Here is a 19,453-nt window from a genome sequence, read left to right as displayed (position 1 = left end):
TATATATATATATATTTCTGAATTAACATAAAATATATTATACTTTATACTTATAATATTCATTATTTTATATTATATTTATTACAGATGTTTGAAAATATATCCATCATTCGGGTACTTCTTTCTAGTTTGTAATTTGTAATTTTTTTGTGAAATTTAATGAAATGAAATTTTGTGAAATTTGTGTCAAATTAAATCTTTTTTTTTTATTTTGTGAAATTTGTGTCAAATTAAATCCCACACCTTTTTTTTTCAGCGTGCATATGAAATAATTTATGTCTATTTCTATTTTTTTTTAGGTTGCTTGAGGGTATTTGGGAGCCGGTATGTTATATTCTGGAGTTCTGCCAGTCATTCGAGAATCACAAAACTGTTTAACACGCACCTGTTCCCCGTGCTCGATTTGATTAACCCCTCTCGTTTTATTTATTTGGTTTCAAATCTATTCAAATTTTTGGTTGGATGCAGAGATGGCGCTGAAGATGTGTTATTTATCCTTGGCCAACAGAGAGGAAATCTGAGAGTGAAATTCCCATGTCGCTGATAACCACAAAGTCAACATGTCAATAATTCATTGCTCATATGATTTAATATATCAGCGTTTGAATTATTCATTCTCTTGGTTTCTCTCTCTCTCCACCTGACAATCTACATCTGACTCTCCCAGTACTTTCATATTCATTTCAATCAGACTGCCGCTGAATGATTTATGGATGGCTGACTTGGCCATGCACTCCATGTAAAAGGCCATCCGTGTTGATGGAAAAAACAATCATGGACACAGTCCGGAGTATTTGAGCTGCTCTCACCAGCGGCCCCTGGAGAGGAGCGCTGGAGCCAGTCAACGCTCTGGATGAGTAGGATATAGAAAACCACACAAGAGTGAAAAATAGAGGTTTAATAGAGTTCAACAGGAGACAAACCTGCAAAGATTGTAGACTGCATGTTCAGATTTGGCTCACAATATACTCTTAAGCCACCTGTAAGAGACAGAATCAATCCACAGGTGGACCTGGACTGAGACCCCCTTGAAGGGATAACTGGCTCTAAAAGAATCACTGTTCTAAGTTTGAAAGCCACTGAAGTATAAGCAGGTTTATCTCAACCAACAAGTAGTTCAACCAGTTGTAAATCAGATCAAGCATTGTAAAACGGTATGTTTCTATATTGTTGTGTATTTCCAACAACCACCTCCTCCCCTATTTATCCTCCAACATGGAAACTGTCCCGTATTGTAGCCTGCCCGCACAAAACAAGACGTGGGCTGAAGTGGCCTTTGAGTTCCTGCAACATCTGAACAGTTGATTTTTATAATCAGACTACATCTGAGATCATCTGCTGATTACAAATGTTATAAAATAATGTCAATTTAAACAATTGATTTTGGTAATTATTAATGAGTCTAGATAGATAGATAGATAGATAGATAGATAGATAAAATGTATGCATACATTAAATTGATATTCTGTCATATTACTAGATACTATTAGGTGTGTGTGTGTGTGTGTGTGTGTGTGTGTGTGTGTGTGTGTGTAGGCATATGGGTAGGTAGATGAAATCATAATAATGATTAGTAGTAGTAGTAATAATAGTATTTTGCTGTTGTTGTAATGAAGCTTATTTGTTTGAATCCAGGAGCTCTCTCCTTGAGAAGAGTTGACTGTCTCTTTAAGGGGGGTTGTCGCGTGAACAGAGTGTCGGTTTACATCTCAGACTCCTCCTCCTTCATTCTGTCGAGGGTGTTTCTTCCTTCTGCCCCAGTCCACTTCTATCATCCAGGGATACAAATGTTTCTTTATCCACATTCGATTCTGTCACCGGAGCTGAATTAGAAATATTAAACACACAGTCGGGACCCGTTCGTGCGCCTTCAATCAAACCATGGGATTGACACACTGACACGGAGAGATTTGAGCGTTTGGAAGAGAAACTCGGAAGGACTGAAACTTTGTGTCCACACCTTTGTTTCGCGAAACTTTTTTCTTGCATGTCTTTACGTTCTGTGCAGGACTATCGGAAGATTCCAGGCACGCGAATGGATATCAAATGATGCCCGTGGACTGTTTTGGAGGTTTATTTCAGTGCGGTTTTGTAGGAAGAAAACCCCATTCCACAACCCACAGGCGTCTGATCTGATCATGGGAAAGCTGGGAACGTCTTGTTGTTTCTAGCCTCGGCACAATCGCGCTTGTACGAGTTGGGGTTAGTTCGGATTACAGCTCTCGCTGAGAGAAGAAAGTTTCGTTTTAATCAGACTTTTGGGGGTTTAAAGTGCCAACATGCCTCAGTTAAACGGAGGAGGAGGCGATGACCTGGGAGCAAATGATGAACTTATTTCCTTTAAAGATGAGGGTGAGCAAGAGGAGAAAATATCAGCGAATGTGTCGTCGGAGAGAGATCTGGACGAGGTGAAATCTTCCCTAGTAAACGAGTCCGAGAACAACAGCAGCTCATCAGACTCCGAAGTAAGCAAAACAGTTCTGTACGATCATTTTAGTGCACTAATGCATACATGTTAGCAGTGCTAAAACTAAACCGATGCTTTATTTCCCAAATGCAAGCAAACAGACAGGCGTCCTCGACTCAGACCAGAACTAGAAAGTTACGAGAAACAGAGAGAATACTTTGCGGAAGGTAAAAAAATCTGTTGAGATTTATTCCTTGTGTTTTGTGTGAATAATTTATGCATAGTAATGACAATTATTCGTTTGCTGTCGCCCCTAAAGCTTTGAGACGACAACAAGATGGAGGATTTTTCAAGGGACCCACTTATGCTGGTTATCCGTTTCTTATGATCCCAGATATTACGAATCCATACCTCTCCAATGGATCGCTATCTCCCAGCACACGAACGGTACGTGCCATTTCACTTTAAACGCAACTATCACCTTCATGACGTCACGCCGTACTCCATAAATTTTTCTGTTGCAAGAAGCGCGTTACAAAAGGTGCCTTTCAATGCGCCATATTCTCTTCTTTGTTTGACATGTTTGTGTTTAGAATCTCTTTTAAGACTCAAAAACTTGTAAATACCCCAGCAAGCTTTGTCTTCCAAAAGTTTGTTACCACTTGTTGAGTCTTGAGCATGCATGTATTAGGAGGCCATTCTGATGCATTGCACAATAAGTCATTTACTTGGGCTCACCCGAGCACAAAAGAAGCATTTATTCGTCGCCTCCAACGGCACAAAAATGGACTTTTCGCAGTGAGATGTCTGCACAATTAATTTTGTATTATCATACCAGGCGACAAACTGGAGGCAAGCCCAGGCAGATAGGATTTATCTAGCTTTTGGTGTCAGGAATGTGTCTTTACTCCTTTTTGTTGTTGTGTGATAGGATGTTACCCGGTCAGAGAGTCGAATTTACGACTGGGTGCATAGACATCGAAAGCATGAGGGTTCTGATTGCATGTTTTTATGGCTTATATCGTAAAGACCTTTGAGTTCATTTGAGCCACATCGGGATTTTCTAGATAAGTTCTTCCCCATCAGTGAAACTGTCTTTCAATTAGAGGGCTGTTAGGTGACTATTGTTATCATTAGTTACCGTTTTACGGCCCTATTGTAGGTCTCTACTGGATGCCCATTATCCTAATGACATCTTCACCTAGGGGGGGCGGTTTGGCTACCTGAGCAGCAAGCCCCCACCGAGGTGTTTGAATTGCAGGCAAATTGCTGCATATGTTTGCCTTCCTCCATTTAGCTCCATTGAAGGATATCTGGAGTGTTTTGTTTTTTTTGTACAATGTTTGCCTGTTGCTTTCTAAAGCTGCTGTGTCAATGTATAAGTGATGAGGCATGCGAACGTAGGCTAACATGTCATTGTGGAAAAATTTCAGCGAGCCTGTGGCGATAAACATTCGTTCATTGTGTTCATTGTGCTGCTAACTCGTGAGAATGCATGAATCTGTCGGTCATACACTTGGATATTAGATGTGGCATTAGGTTTGCTTGTTTGCAGCACAATGTTTTTTTTTTTCAACTCGTCAAATAGCATTAGCCAAAGAACGGTTGCTGTCCCATGAGTAGTTTGACTAAGGAAAACAGGTTACCTTTAACAGCTGTAACAAAGAGTGACTGTGATTCTAATAGATAAGATGGATAATAACATCTGACTTCTGGCTTGCTTGTGTGTATTTGTGTGTGTGAGAGCCCGAAGGCAACTGATTTAGCCGTGTCTTTCTCAGTCTACAAAAGCAAGGTTGTGTATAGTTTTAGAGTACAAAAGTTTGTGAAGCGCCACTCAGTCTATGAGGAGGAAAAAACATGTAATGTTACTGAACCGAAGCTGAAAATTGTTTACAGTAAGTGCTGGCACTGGATTTTCAATGTAAATACAACCCACTATGCTAAGATTTTTTCAGGGAGCTTTATTTTCTCTCAGGTTTTTTTTTGTTTCAGTTTGCACGATGGAAAAAACCCCACTAAATGTCTTCTTGTGGAGGGTTTAGCTTCCCTCTTCCAGTTATAAAAGACTTTTAGATACTTTTTTTTTTTACTGAGTTAGTCGACTTTAACAAGGTTTGCTTTGACCCCAGGTTGAAGTTGCTTAAGGTTTTATCTTCCACAATGTCCTCTTTTCGGAAATGCTAATTCAGCACTTTTGTAGTTTTCAATGTTCCCATCAGTTTAACAGCATTGCTCTTTGTTTGCTAATTATCACTTCCTTATTTAATAATGTTTCTTAATTGATTTAATTATATTCTAGTGAGTGTAAACAGCAGGGTAAAAGTACAGTGCTTTTGTGTGCAGATTAGTCAATATATTGATGTTAGCCCTGTGGCTAATCTTGTTTGATTTTCTTACTTGGTATTGTTTGTGTGACTGTAATGTTTTTTTTTATTAATTTGGTCTGTTAAAATTTGTTAGATGCTATTGCTAACATTTTATGCTAGCTTAATCTTAGTGTAGCACAGCACAGTAGCATGTGAAGCTGACGTAGCAAAAACTAGCAACGTTTAAGGTCCATACACACCAAGAATGATAACTAGCCTATAATAACTATATTAGCAGACTGGCTAATGGATGGAATCTGATTGGCATATGTTTTTATCGTTGATCAACCTGAAAAAACAACAACAAGTTTAAGGTCTGTTCACACCAAGAACGATAATTATAACGATAGCTATGTTAGCGAATTGGCTAATGGGTGTTTTCTGATAGGCTACCGATGTTTATATCATTCTTCAACTGGGGAAAAAAAGTTCTGAAAGTGATTCCGAAAATATCATTCCTCTGTGTCATAATTAGCTATTAAAATAGAATTAGAACGATAAAAATTTATAGTTAAGTTATCATCCTTGAATGGACATTTAGGTGCCACAAATAGCTACAATGGTGAAAAAGCGAGCATTTGAACAATTTTAACACAAAAGCATTGTTGTGGAAGCACTTCACACTTGTGTATCCACTTCCATTGAGGTCGAACCATGCTAGCCTGTGATATTAATTAAACTTAAGTGCACTTATTGCACAAAGTAGTACTAGCGAGTAAGTCGCAAGCCCTCGATCGCATAGCTGCACTGTCGGAGCATGTCGGCCCTTTTTGACTGGCATTCTCTTCCCCTCCATCTTTCTTCCACTCTTTAAACTCTCTCCTCTACAGTGGTATTTTAAGACCTACGAGACAATATAAAGTAAACAGAGGAATTGTCCTGCATACGAGAGGGCCTCATTTTACATAAACAAACAGTGCTCAGGAGAGTGGCCCTGTCAACAGCCCAAGCCTTTTCCACACACTCAGCACTCAGAGACGGGGTGGGGGTAGATGGCGAGAGAGAAACCAGGCCCCCCCCCTCCGGCCTGTCCCACCTCCCCGTCTTCAGCTACAGAGGGGACATTGTCCAGGCCTTTAAGTTAAGCCTGCATTCCTGTAGTGCAAGACGGTTCAGGAAACCTGACAACCGGTGTACGAATGTTTGTACAAATGACCAAATAAACACAGCTTTACAATTTTATCCTGACTTAATGTGTTATGTTTTTTTCTCTTCTGTAAGGATAAAATCAACAAATCCAAATTAATTTAGAAATATTTTGGTCTCTCTTTTGCTGTGTAGAAGAAGTGTGCACTATGAATGCTGCGTCTTGTTAGGAAGCCAGGAATTGCATGAGACATAAACCAATTCTCCTTTTTCCCCTTTTAATGTTACTGCTTCATCAAGTGGCGACCATTTAAAAACCTTCCCGCCGTTGGACGCGTTCCACCGAAGGCCCTTTCTGGTAACTTGATTATTGACTGAGATTAAAACCAGAAAGTTCCTTAAAGAAAGAAATGTCAAGCCAAACATTATTTTCCTCCTTTGGTTTTCCACGCAAGCCTGGCGTCGCTCTAGACATCAGATTTTTTTTTTTTTTTAACAAGGCAAAATAAAGACCTAATTTACAGACGTTCCTCTTGAAAGGAGAGTGGTTTATGAATCTGTACGTGAGGGTGAACCACAGGGGCTGAAGAAATGCTACAGGAAGTAGATAAAGGAATGCAGGGAGCTGTTCCCAAGGCCGTAACACAGATCTCTTTCCTGTTGATCATATCATGTCCTGCGCTGGCCGCATGAAATCATTCTGAATTTGCTGTATTTTTGTTTTATCTCTTTGGCTAATTATCTTCATATGGCATGGTGTTTACAGTATGGTGTAGATAGCAAGAGCGCCGTCATTACACAGTGGTTTTAATTAGTTTGTTTTTATTGTAATGAAGCAGAACTGCTCCGTATCTTAATGCATCTGTGATTTATTTTTATTATTGATATATATATTTTTTTTTTTACTAATTTCCAATCATTTGCTTGCTACTTATGCTTATACAGTCCTGGAAACAGCACATTGTATATATATATATATGTATATGTGTATATATGTGTATATATATACACTATTATTTTTTCTTTTTTTTAGAGACAACTGTATGTAAGCAGTTTTTTAAATTTAATGAAAAAAGTAAAGTTAATGAAATGTAAACGTTTCATGGTTCGGCCAGTGGCATGAGTTTTGGGGCAGGGCTATTTGTTTAAATGACCAATGGCAGATGGCGGAAGCTTTTTAATCATTTTTGCACAAAAATATCACACTTCACCTTTTATAAACTGATATTTCTTTTCGTTTGTCTCAAAAAAGAAAGTTATGTTTGAACAACTCAGAATAATAGGCTTTATTTATTCATTCATATCTTGAAGAAGGCTGATGGCTGAAATGTTGGTTTGATGAATAAATAAGCCTAGTTAGCCTAGTTTTGCAATTATTTTCTTTTTTTTATATGCACCCTGATATCTAGGTGTGGGTTTATTTTTTCATCATTTTAAAGTAATTTTTTTCATTTGTCCTTGTGGGACTTGAAATTATTCAGGAAACTCTGGGCCATGAATCAGTACGATTTCAAGTGTCCGAAGACAATTCAGGAATCTAAAATGGATGCAGTTAGCCTGATTTTTTAGGGACGTGCTCCATTGGGAGCAATATATAAAAAAAAAATTCCCGAGGCAAAACAGACTGAAGCCTCGTTGGAGTTTCTGTGTTGGTTTTAGTGAGTGTGTGTGAGCCGCTGACATCATTCTCCATTGATAAGGTTGTGCTGGCAGTGGTCAGTGCTCATCAAAACCCACTTCATGTTCGCTTGCATGTCCTGCAGTGAATTTTACCCCCACCTCCTAATTTTGGTCACAAAAAACAGTGAGCTCTCGTTCAGAGCTGCGTACTGACTTCATGCATCACTCCATGCTAATAAAACTTGATTGTGCCGGGGATAAAGTTTAAGGGGGTAGGGGGGCTTCAGGCTTCATCAGTCTGGTATTTTTAACAGCTGTTTTCAGTTATTACCTCACAGTCAGAGCTTCCTGGGGCCTCGAGAGAGGGAGAGCGGGGTGCGGGGGGTAGTTAGGGGTAAAGCACTCGGGAGGGAGGGAGGGAGGGAGTGGGGTGCAGGGGGGTAGTTAGGGGTAAAGCATTATGGGAAAGAAACGAAGCAAGCTGTGGGTATGAGGGTGCCAGGTGGGTGAAAAAGTGGGCATGCGTCCAGGAAGTGTGTGTGTACGCGTCCTGTTGGCTTAGTTGGAGCATGTGAATGCTGCGATAACGCGTTATCTCATCACAGCCCTCGACAGTCACACAGTCTTGTTGTGCCCGCTGCTTCATGCCAGGCTGAAAAGGCCACGGGAGATCTGATATCAACAGCATCAGGATTTTCTTGTAGGGTGAGGTGTACTTTCAGCTAATTCCTTATGTGATCAGTTGCTTGTGATATGGTTATCATGGCATGCTTTTAATTACTGCTGTCTTTCCCTTCCTAATGTTACCTTTAGCACAAAGAATGCATGTCTTCTGATTTACGAAACCTGATAAATAAGAGAGTGGCTGATATGGAGTTTTTGAGGGCCGATTCCAGCACTGTCATGCTTTGTGAAATTCAGCTTGCGTAGCTAGAAGCATCTGCATTCACATACTCGCCTACAGCATGTTTCGGGCCTTATTTTATGTAATATTTATAATGCAAAACATTTTTAAGGATGCACTATATATTGGTATCATATTGGTTATCGTTTTATATGTATATTAGCTGATATTGTGCATTTAATAGTGCATGCTCATGTGTCTTTTTACATTTTGATTACCATCATCTAAAGCAAATTTAAAGTTAATTTTAAAAAATAATAATAATTTAATAACAGTGTTAAAAGTTATCTTTAACCAATCTCAAAATAAATATCCATTTTAATACAGTACATTATAATGTTGTGATATTCAAATTCTACTAAATTCACTTGATTTTAGGGTTTTATTTTTTAAATTTATTATCACCTGAAATGTCATAAATGTCTTCTATGTCTTATATTGAGTGGAATTTTAATTTCTGCCATGTATTGTATGTAGGCCATATGGAAGAATCATGGTTTTATCAGTATTGGGCATTTTAATATCAGTGCATCTCCGTTATTATCCATTGACAGTGCTTATTGGTAGATGGACCTGCCACTAAAGTGTCGAAATTTTAGAGATTTACTAGTATCGACTTGCTCCAAAAAAAAGTGCAGTATCTTCAAAACAGCAGTTAAGCCCACAAATAATTGTCCAGACACTGAAGGGTGTTGCTGGCATTAGCAATGAGTGTATGTATTATTGTGATGGTGTCAGCCGTAAACTGCGCCCATATTGAGCGCCTTTGCCCATCTTAAGGAGTCATCGTGGAGAAGCTTTTTGTGGGCAGGGGCTTGGGGGTGGGCAGGCGGCCCTGATTCTCGTGTGAAATGAGGGATGTTCTATAGTGACTCTTGGCCGAGGCGGCTGGGAGTGTATGGGAGCTTTTATGAATAGGGGCCTTTCAGTCGTTCAGTATGGCTCTGAAAGGCTGAACAAAAGCTTAGAGGGTGGCGACTAAGAGCTACACGGTAGATCCACAAATACTTCACTTTGCAGCGGCGTAGTCGTAATCCCTAAGACATCAGCCATTCCAAACTAACGTATTCAAGAAATGTCACGTAAACAAAGTGGACGGCTGACAAATCTTCGAGAAGTTTAACGCCATAATTGGCGTTCAATTGGCCAGGCTTATGGTTGTCAAAATGCTGGATTTGTTGTCCGTCTGGGAGTCTTATTCAAACTATGGCTGCTGAAATTATGTGGGACGTTGTTTCCCTGTATCCTACATGGAGATGGGTCGTTTTTCCATGTGTTTGACAGTGAGATACATCTTCACATTGTTTCAGTTAGGGGTGAGAGGTCAAGGTTCACAGCCTGTTGACGTGACTCACAGTTGAGTGAGCTCCAAAGTTCCCAGATTCGAGTAAGGGGGGTCGTCGATGCGCTCCGGGCCTGGCAGCTTTTACTCTCCCCTTCCCTGCTAAACTCTCCATTAGGATTTGCTCAGAGCTGTCAGACAACATGTGGCATAAAAAAACAGCCTCACACACCCTGCCGCTCACTTCCTCTCAAAAACGATGGTCCGTGGTGTGATGATTAATTAGAAAAGAAGAACAAAAAAAAAAACCTTGCTCCAGTTCTTTTGGCTCCAGACATTCATTGGGCCACCACAGTCTGGCTTATTCAGATTGGTGGAGTGGAAGTGACATAACCGCTGGCACAAAAGAGCAGCCGTGTGATTGGAGGAGATTGTGCATTGTGTGCCATTGGGGGGTCCATCATAGACATGGCGCTTCTACAGCTCTCACCCTGACCACAAGGTTGAGAGTGGCTCCATTGTCACATGACATGTTCACACTGGACCACGAGCTTTTGTGTGTGTGTGTGTGTGCTCTTTTGTTTGTTCGTGAGAGTGTATGTCTTATCCAGCTGGGCCTTGTCGGTCAGGACATGGGCCGCCCCTCCCCGTGCACAGCTGCAGTTTGGACCCAGAGGCGCAGTTGAGGGCTTGTGAAAACCCCCTGAGGCTTCCTCATTTCTCCAGATGAGTACCTCATTGTAATTGACTGAACAGGAGTGCACTTATTTTTTCTTTTCTGGACTTAGTTTTTCGCTTTCTTATAAACTCTTCAAAAGTGACTACTATTTCAACAGTTACAAGGTCCTACTGAGTTTTAGTTGACAGCATTGTTCAGAAGTCGGGGAAGTTGTGGCCTAATGGTTAGAGAGTTTCGGTTAGAGACTCGTAACCCAAAGGTTGTGGGTTCGAATCTCGTACCGGCAGGGTTGTAGGTGGGGGGAGTGAATGTACATCACTCTCTCCCACCTTCAATACCACGACTGAGGTGCCCTTGAGCAAGGCACCGAACCCCCAACTGCTCCCCGGGCGCCGCAGCATAAATGGCTGCCCACTGCTCCGGGTGTGTGTTCACGGTGTGTGTGTGTTCACTGCTGTGTGTGTGCACTTTGAATGGGTTAAATGCAGAGCACTAATTCCAAGTATGGGTCACCATACTTGGCCACATGTCACGTCACTTCACTTCAGAAAGTTAGGGGATATAACCATCGTTTCCAACGTAACTGTAGGCTTCAAACAGATTTTCCCAATCTGTAATATTTCCAATTGTTAATTTCTTAAAGGTTTGTCAAAAATGGTTACCTTTCCAAGAGTTACATCCTCTAATTTTGTTGGTGTTGTAGTCAACCAAAACTCATACTCCTCTTTGGGTTTTCAGCAATTGTAATGGTTACCACGTGCTCCCAGATTGGGTTGGGTAAAATGTTGGAAAAGTTGTAACTTTTAGAACTTTGGTAACTTTTCCAACAGTTATATCTTCTAACCAAAAATCATTAGAAGGAACTTTTGGAAAGGTATTTACTTTTGACAAGTTAATAAGTAATCCAAAATGGAGAATGAGTTTTTGTTGGCTACAATGTCACCAAACTTATGGGATGTAAGTGTTTGAAAGTTTTGAGGATGGACTGTAGGAAATGTTTTCAGCCTTTAACTTTTCCGACAATAATGACCCCTAACTTTGTTGATGCTGCACACAACCAGAACTTGGGTCATTTTGGGTTTCTTACAGACTTGTTGAAAGTGGTAACCTTTCCAAGAGTTATGTCCTCTACCTTTGTTGATGTTGTACTCCTCCGTTAGTGGAAATTAGTGACATGGCAGTTGCAGTGGTTACCAAGATCTACAAGTTCATAAGAAACTCAATATGGAAAATGAGTTTTGGTTGATGTAAAATGTCTGAGAAGTTAAGGGATGCAACTCTTGACATTGTCATCAACCACAACTCTTCCTCCATTTGGGGGCATTCATGACACTTATGATCAATATTCATGTTTTTAATTTTCGACCAAGGCGCCAGTTAGCACGTTGTTTAGGTTTAAACTGTTCACTTGTGATTGTAAACTATTCCTAGCATCACATCTCGCTCTCTCTGAAACACTCCCACAGTTTGTCACAGCCAATGTTGATGGTGCGTTCCCCCAGCCGCCCAGCTCCTAGACCCAATCTCATGAAAAACCACACAAACACACTGTGTGTACTTTAGAGCTGGTTACAGCTGCGAGCAGTGAAATCTGGATTGTGTTAGCCCATGCACTGTGATTTATAAATTGTTTCTCAGGCCATAAATTCCCACTATAATTGCACTCCAAGCCCCCTTCCACTCTCCTCACTCTTTCTCTCCCCCCTTTTTTCCCTCTCCGTCTTTCACTCCTTCGCCTCCTGTGCTTCGGCGGTACATGGTCCGGCACTAATTGTTTGCAGAAGGGAACTGGTTTGACAAGACAGAAAGTTTTTGAAATTAGACAGGGCGGTCACAGTTGTGAGTCAGGGCTGTGCGTCGCAGGTACGGTGTGTCATGCCTCCATATCGCCCCCCCCTGGACTGTTATTGCACAATAGCAGTTGTTAATGGTCTAAAGATAACGCTTAAGTCATTTAGTGCAATTTGGCAAAAATCTGCATTATTTCCTCTCCTGCATTTAATTGCATAGGGTTTTTTCTGAATGCGAAAATCGCTCCCCCAGGCCTCTCTGTGGTAGATTCAAGTTTTATACTTAACAGCCAACAGGTTATAAAAAATAACCCTGTTTAGTTGTTGTGCCTCAAGTTCTCCATATGAAGGAAAGCTTGTCAACAAATCCACTTTAAACGAACAAACTGCAGTGGCTGCTTTGTAAAGATTTTCCAGTTCTGTTGCAGTCGGGTGACATGATTTTTTTTGCACTTTTGACACCCGTTAGACTTGTGTTTTAGCAGGAGGGGTATATTGGGGAAGGGGTGAAGTTTGAGTTAGTGTGTGTGCTGGGGGGAGCTAGTCCACCAAGAGAACACAATAAGCTCTTTGTCTTCATTATGCACTCAGAATTTGGGAAAAGGATGAAGGTTTCTTTATTTTGCTTTATCTTCAACTGTCTTTAGAACCAATGCACCATATTTGGATCTCTGATTTTCGATGCATATGCTATGCATAATTTAGTCTATTCAAATACTTACAGCCTGCATTGCTGTTGGTCAATTTATTTATATTATTATTATTGCAAAATATAGTTATCAGAAGTTGGATGCCTACAAAGTTAAAGATTGATATAGCAAGCATTTTTGGGTTATAAAGTGGCTTTGTTATCACTCTTGGCTGCTTGTGGGTTAACAAGCCCAGGCTGTTCATCGTAAACCTGGGTATAGTTTGGACTGCAGTGTTGTAACCAGATACTGAAATACTGGAAACCGCATAACTGACTTGTAATTGACTTTAAGGAGGGTGGCTGCATTTCGCCTTTGCAGAAAAACAGAGCTCCCAACAGACAGCTTATTACTTTCCCGTGGTCGTAATTATGTGTTGGGTTTTATTTGACCTACTGTTTTGTCCTGTGCCACAGTAACACTCTTATTCCTCGTGTTGTCAAAGTTTGTTTGTGCTTTTCTCTGGAAATAATTAAAAATAGATCAATGTAGTATGCATTTCTGAAGTATATTTCATGAAAAATGTTGTTTTAACATTTTTTATTTTATTTTATTTATTATTATTTTTTATCAGAAACTGAAGGTGTCTCCCAAAGGTAGTTCCTTTTTTTTTTTTTTCTTCTTCTGCAACTGGACGGTTGGTGTATGCAAACTTGGTCTCTGTTGCCATCCCTAAATGGGCCACATTGCCATGGTAACCCCTGGTCTCCGGATGGCTGACCTCTGAACCAGTTCTTTAAGTAGGCAGTGAATGGAGGGAGTAGTGTTATCAGTGAGGTCACAATAGTATCCATGGGAACTCGGAGAGCAACCGTCAGTCATGAGTCTTTCCTGTTGAGGCTGAAGCCTGATTCTGTGTGTAAGCCACTGGCTTGATGAAAAGAGGCACTTTAACGCAGCTAATGTAGGCAGGTCAGCAAGCGACACTGAACTACGGGAACAAACCACAAATAAGTGCTTCATTGCATTAGGATGATTTGCGTTGGATTGGTTTTATAAGTGATTTTGTAGGGATGCACTGAATTTCAACCTAAAATTTCAATACCAAGAGCAGATCATTTAACGGATTATAAATGGCATAAAAAATAGGATACTGTTTAAATTCTACACTATTTAAGAGTTGTTAATTAATTTAACAGTTGATATTTAATTTAAAAATATGGACTGTATAATCATTATAGTGACTAATATTATAATTTTATTAATCTTTTTTAAAGTAAGTCTAGAATTTACATTCTTTAAAATAGTTTTTGGTAACTAAATAGTAATTTTGTAACCTAACTGTGCTGAACAAATGAGACCGATAACTGTTTTAAAAATATTTTTGTTTTTATATTTTTTTATTTAATATTTAAGATACTTTTTTCCAGTTTATCAATACAATAAACCCATATATAATCAAAAATTGGCGTGGTCAAACTGAATGATATATATATATTCTGATGATAATAATAATAATAATTATAATTATTATTATCTTGGCCTAATTATATTGTGCATCCTTAATAATAATGATTTTTTTTTGTCCTAAAATGAGTAATATTTTGTTTCAAGGAATTTCTATAATTTGGGTCAAATTCGTTTTATGCAGTGGCTGTTTATAAGCACACAGGTTTGGATCTAATTTCTGAAACAAAATTAGCATCTGCTGATCCTTTTTACCTAAAAGTTCCCAGAACCCTGTTGAATTACTTCCTAATGTGATCGGTGGATGAATAGGTGATTTGTTGGTTAAATTTCTGCAGTCCAACCGCTTATTGTTTCTGTAATAAGATAAGTCTGCTTTAATGAGCTTCTCCTCCTCTTCCGAGTTTAATCTCTTAAATCAGACTCCTGCTTTTGTTGTTCAAAGTTCTTTTCTTCCCATCTAGATCTCTCGTTCATATTTGGAGGTGGTCAAGAATTCCAGTCCTTTCCCCGCAAATTAATTTCCAATTAGCACAGATAGGGGTGTCGTTTGCCTATGAATTGTTTACTTAATTATCGGAAATTCTCGCAGCTCTTAAACTAACAATAGGCCTGAATGCCGACCTGCGGTGAGCGAGGGCTGGAAACCGCCGCCTCTATTGTCTTTCCCTCTGGCGGCAGTGAAAAGAGAAGCGAGAGGTGTCGCTCGCATAAATGAGTCAGGTGATGTCGGACCCCTCTGGCCGCATCAGGGCACTGCCCTATAGGCATACATGCACGTAATCCAGAGCCTTTTGTCTGGCTTAATGTTCCTGTTCTGATGCTGAGATGTAATAGATTCCTTTGTGTGCCACCAGCTTTCTGTTCTATTCTAGTGGATGGTGTGTGGAATGGGTGGAAATATTGGGGCGAAATGTAGGCCATGCTTTGAATGATTGACATGACCTATCTGGCTCCGCCCCACTCCGGATTACTTTTTTTCTTTCCCTTTTTCAAGAATGTTGTTGTGCTATTTTGTGGAAGCTCTTGCGGTTTGAGGTACAGCGTTTAAAATCCCCGGTATCCTGAACGAAGCTTGCGGTTGCAGCAACACATGTTGAGGCTTCCAGATATCTCCTTAAAGAGGTGTCGTCTTCTTTTTGTTTTGACAGAAGGCTTCATTTCGTCTAGCATATGACTGTCAGGATTGATATTTGTGAAGTTTTACGTTGTCATAATCCTGTTAAAGATCCCCATCATCTTCACTCAGCTGCGCGGAAAGCATTTAAGCAGCATTTCAGTCTTTCTCTGTGACCTCTTGACATCAGGTAGACAGCTACAAACTAACTCCAGTTGTATTTATGAAATTAAACTGCATGAACCTGGCTAGAAGTATGTCTTCTGTCTCAGCCTGCCCAAGGCAATGTGACACTAATTTTTTTATAATTCAATATTTGTTTTCTTAAATCAGTATATTTTAATATTCAGGATGCATGCACCAGATTTTATTTTATTTGATTTATTTTAATATCAGCCAGACATATTAATCTGCTAATATTTGGCCATTTTAAGGTTATTGGTATCAAGAATAAACATTCATTTCATTTCAGCCAGACTGTTTAATCTGCTAATGTTTGGCCAGTTTAAGATTATTGGTATCAAGAGTAAAATTATATCATTTTATTTTATTTTGTTTATTTATTTTATTTTTCTGCTGACATTTGGCCCTTTTAAGATTTTTGGTATCAAGAATAAACAGTTTTGCTTTCATTTTTTTTCTGTGAATGTCAATATTAAGCCAGTTCAAATGTAGATACAATTTAAAAATGCTATACAATTTTTTTTTAAATGATGTATATTATTTCGGTCACCTTGTTCTCTAAATGTAGATATTTAAAGATTTAAAAAAGAAGACATTTCCTTTTTGTAGTTGCACTCAGGGTTTTTTTTAACAGTGTTTGTTTGTGTTTTTGTTGATTTTCTTGGTGAAGCTTTGATTTACTATGTTGCTTAGCAGGTCGTCGCTGAAATTTGACATGCATTTTGAGGGTTTCATGTCTGCGCACCATTTCTTTTCTCTTCTCAACAAGAAGTCAGTATTGTATATTGCTAAGGATCTGCTCCTGTAGTTATGGGTTTCAAATACAAATCCCCAGACCCCAAGACTGTTTACTTTGGCCGGTCTCCCTTTGTGTCTCCAGAAAAGCAGGGCACAGGTCCCTGCAGCCTGGTAGTCTTGAGTTTGTGTGGGAAGGCAAAACTGAGATTGTATTTCAAGATAGTATGTTAAGTTTTCTGTCAGGTGATGGCGGTTATGATGAGGAAGGTAGATTGTATTTTTTCAGTCATCCGTCCACTTTAACTGCAGCTGCAAATACCAGAAACGGGGTAAGGCCTCCTGACAAGAACTAGGCTAGACGTTCCTCTCAAAAACCATTCACAGATGCCCTTTGAAAATGTCAATTGTCATCATTTACTCACCCTCATATCAAACCTGTTTGACTTTCTTTCTTCTGTGGAGCACAAAAGAAATTGGGAGATGTTGCTTGGACCCCAACGTTCTTCAAAATACCATTTTTATGTTCCACAGAAGAAAGAAAGTCATACAGGTTTGGAACAAAATTAGGTGAGTTCATGTTTGGGTGAAAAGTCCCTTTAAGGACATTAATTTTGACTGTCTAGCCAAATTAGATGTTTAACTTGTGGCTGTCGTTTATCAACTCTACTACAGACAATGGAAGGTGAAAGTGAACCCATCATCTTTAATACACCGGGCACAAGGTCTTGGGCTCATCCTGCCAGCTGAAGGAAACTGTACCAGTCCCTGCTCATATTCCTCATAAACTACTTTTGTTTTCCGCACCACCAAACCCAGCAAACCCGTCCACCGGACCATAATGTATTTTCCATTTTTAGCCCACAGCCTTATCCAAACTTCCTAACAACAATTCCGCTTGTGATGAATGAAGTTTAAAGGGAGAAACAAAGCCTTATTAACCCCAAATGTGCCATGATGATTGATAGTGGAACATGTTTGGGTTACTTAAGATGAGATTTTGTTGTTTAACGATGGAATTGGCAGGTTTTGGTATTGCAGTGTTGGACAATATATAGCATGTGTCTATACTAGAGTTAGTTTACACCCTTTTGGTATTGGTAGTTAGTGTTGAATATGGTTGACAGTGTGCATATCATTGACTAATTTATATTGACTGTGAAGCAGTTGTTGCCAAATGTATTTTTTTTAATGAGTAATCAGCTTTTGATTTGCATCCATTAAGTTTGGATTATTCAAAGTAAGGATTATTCAAAAGTTGGCATTACAGCATGGTTATTTAATACAAAAACTATTGTATTCATTGAATTTCAGGCAAAAATACCTTGATTTTGATATTCCGTTACCATGATTATAAGATTTTGATCATATTGCCTACCCGTAGTATATATGCTTGGACATCAATGTATAAGGATTTGTCTACATTTATGGTGTCCCTTAAGTGGAACTATAAATTTGGTTCGTGAAAAGACTTCTTAAGGTATATATATGTTCACTGTAACTGCAGATGCTTTCAGCGCCTAGACTCAAGAGCTTAGATAGGGGAATGATGACTCCACAGGAACATCTGATATGGTTTGACTTCTACACAAACCAGATGACCGAGCCAGGCACACTCTAAAAAAAAATTCTGTAAAAAAACGGAAAAAGTACTGGCAGCTCATTACCCGGACTTTGTACTGTAATTAAAAAACAAAAATTTTCCATTAATTGAAGGTCTGCCCACAGTAAAAAAAAAAACAGGACTTTTCCTGTTTTAATGGTGCATCTATATATATGGAAAAAAAAAACATATAAAGCAAATAAATCCAGCACAATATACGAATTGAACATGGTTTATTTTTACTTCATGTAAACATTCTTAAAAATGCATTCAATGGCTTTTGTTTGCCTTAAATTGGTTAGGACAAAACGATTTCATCAATCAATTACTCAATCAAATCAATTCATTTAACAATGTGTCAAACGCTGAAAAATGCCTGTATTGTAGAAGACAATTTAGCTTTAAACAGTAACAGACAGAATTAGAAAAAGAAAACATGAGCACTCGTACAATACTGGTGTTGCACCAAACAGTGGTCACAAAATTTAAACTTCACAAACTGTGAAACAGTCAAGATTCAAAACATTTTTTTCCTATAAGAGAACACAATATTGTTTATAGGGATAGTTCACAAAAATGTGAATTCTGTCATCAATTACTCATCCTCATACCATTCCAAACCCATAAGACTTTCATTCATCTTCAGAACACAAATGAAGAGTATATTTAATTAAATCTGGGTGCTTTCTGTCCCTCTATTGACAGCCTACGCAACTACCACTTTCAAGGTCCAGAAAGGTATAAAGACATCAATAAAGTATGTGACTCCAGTGGCCTAACATCAATTTTAAGAAGTGATGCAAATTATTTGTGTGGAAGAAAACAAAACAAATCAGTCTTTTTTCCTCACAATATGTAGAGCTCAGACACATTCACAGTGCATACATGCTGAGTTGACATGAGAGCAGATGTTCTGACAATACAACCCATTCCAGAAGCCTTGCACTTGTTACAAGCAGAGGAAAAGGGACACCGTATGCAAGCCTCATGTATTAAAGGTCCTGTTTTTTTTTTTTTTTTGCAATTGTGCTCACATTGGTGCCCTTTTAAAAATGGTGTCAACACAACACGCAAGCACCGTGGTTCTCTCGTGAACATGTGCAGGATCTATGGTCTATGCTGAAGTGAAGATGTTTTGTGAACAGAAAGCACTCATGCTGCTGCTTAAAATTGATGTTAGGCCACTGGAGTCACATACTTTAATGATGTCTTTATACCTTTCTGGACCTTGAAAGTGGTAGTTGCGTAGGCTGTCAATGGAGGGACAGAAAGCACCCAGATTTCATTAAAATTATCTTCATTTGTGTTCCAAAAATTTACGAACGTTTTACAGGTTTGGAACAACATGAGGGTGAGTAATTAACAGAATTTTCTTATAATATTTTTGGTGAACTCTCTCTTTAAAGGGTTAGTTCACCCAAAAATGAAAATTAGGCTGCGTTTTACTCACCCCCAATGCATCCTAGGTGTATATGACTTTCTTCTTTCAGACGAATCCAGTCGGAGTTTTATAAAAAATTGTCTTTGATCTTTCAAGCTGTTTAATGCCACTCAGCGGGTGTTGCAGTGCATCAGTCCAAAA

The 19,453-nt window shown here is 39.1% G+C and overlaps 1 protein-coding gene across 1 annotated transcript in view; it reads left to right on the top strand.

Annotated features, from left to right (window-relative positions):
- Positions 1-1,672: 1,672 nt before the first annotated feature.
- Positions 1,673-19,453, top strand: part of LOC107658535 (transcription factor 7-like 1-A) — a 36,351-nt gene continuing 18,570 nt past the window's right edge. The window contains exons 1-3 of the mRNA XM_016447127.1: positions 1,673-2,465; positions 2,562-2,634; positions 2,727-2,854. Coding sequence (XP_016302613.1) covers positions 2,280-2,465; positions 2,562-2,634; positions 2,727-2,854 — 387 coding nt within the window. The 5' untranslated portion in view covers positions 1,673-2,279. The remainder of the gene's footprint in view (positions 2,466-2,561; positions 2,635-2,726; positions 2,855-19,453) is intronic.

Source organism: Sinocyclocheilus anshuiensis, unplaced genomic scaffold (assembly GCF_001515605.1).
Source record: "Sinocyclocheilus anshuiensis isolate Anshui unplaced genomic scaffold, SAMN03320099.WGS_v1.1 scaffold343, whole genome shotgun sequence".
In the NCBI taxonomy this organism is placed as follows: Eukaryota; Metazoa; Chordata; class Actinopteri; order Cypriniformes; family Cyprinidae; genus Sinocyclocheilus; species Sinocyclocheilus anshuiensis.
The sequence above is the reverse complement of the archived record's forward strand: the minus strand, read 5'-3'. Positions and strand labels throughout refer to the sequence as shown.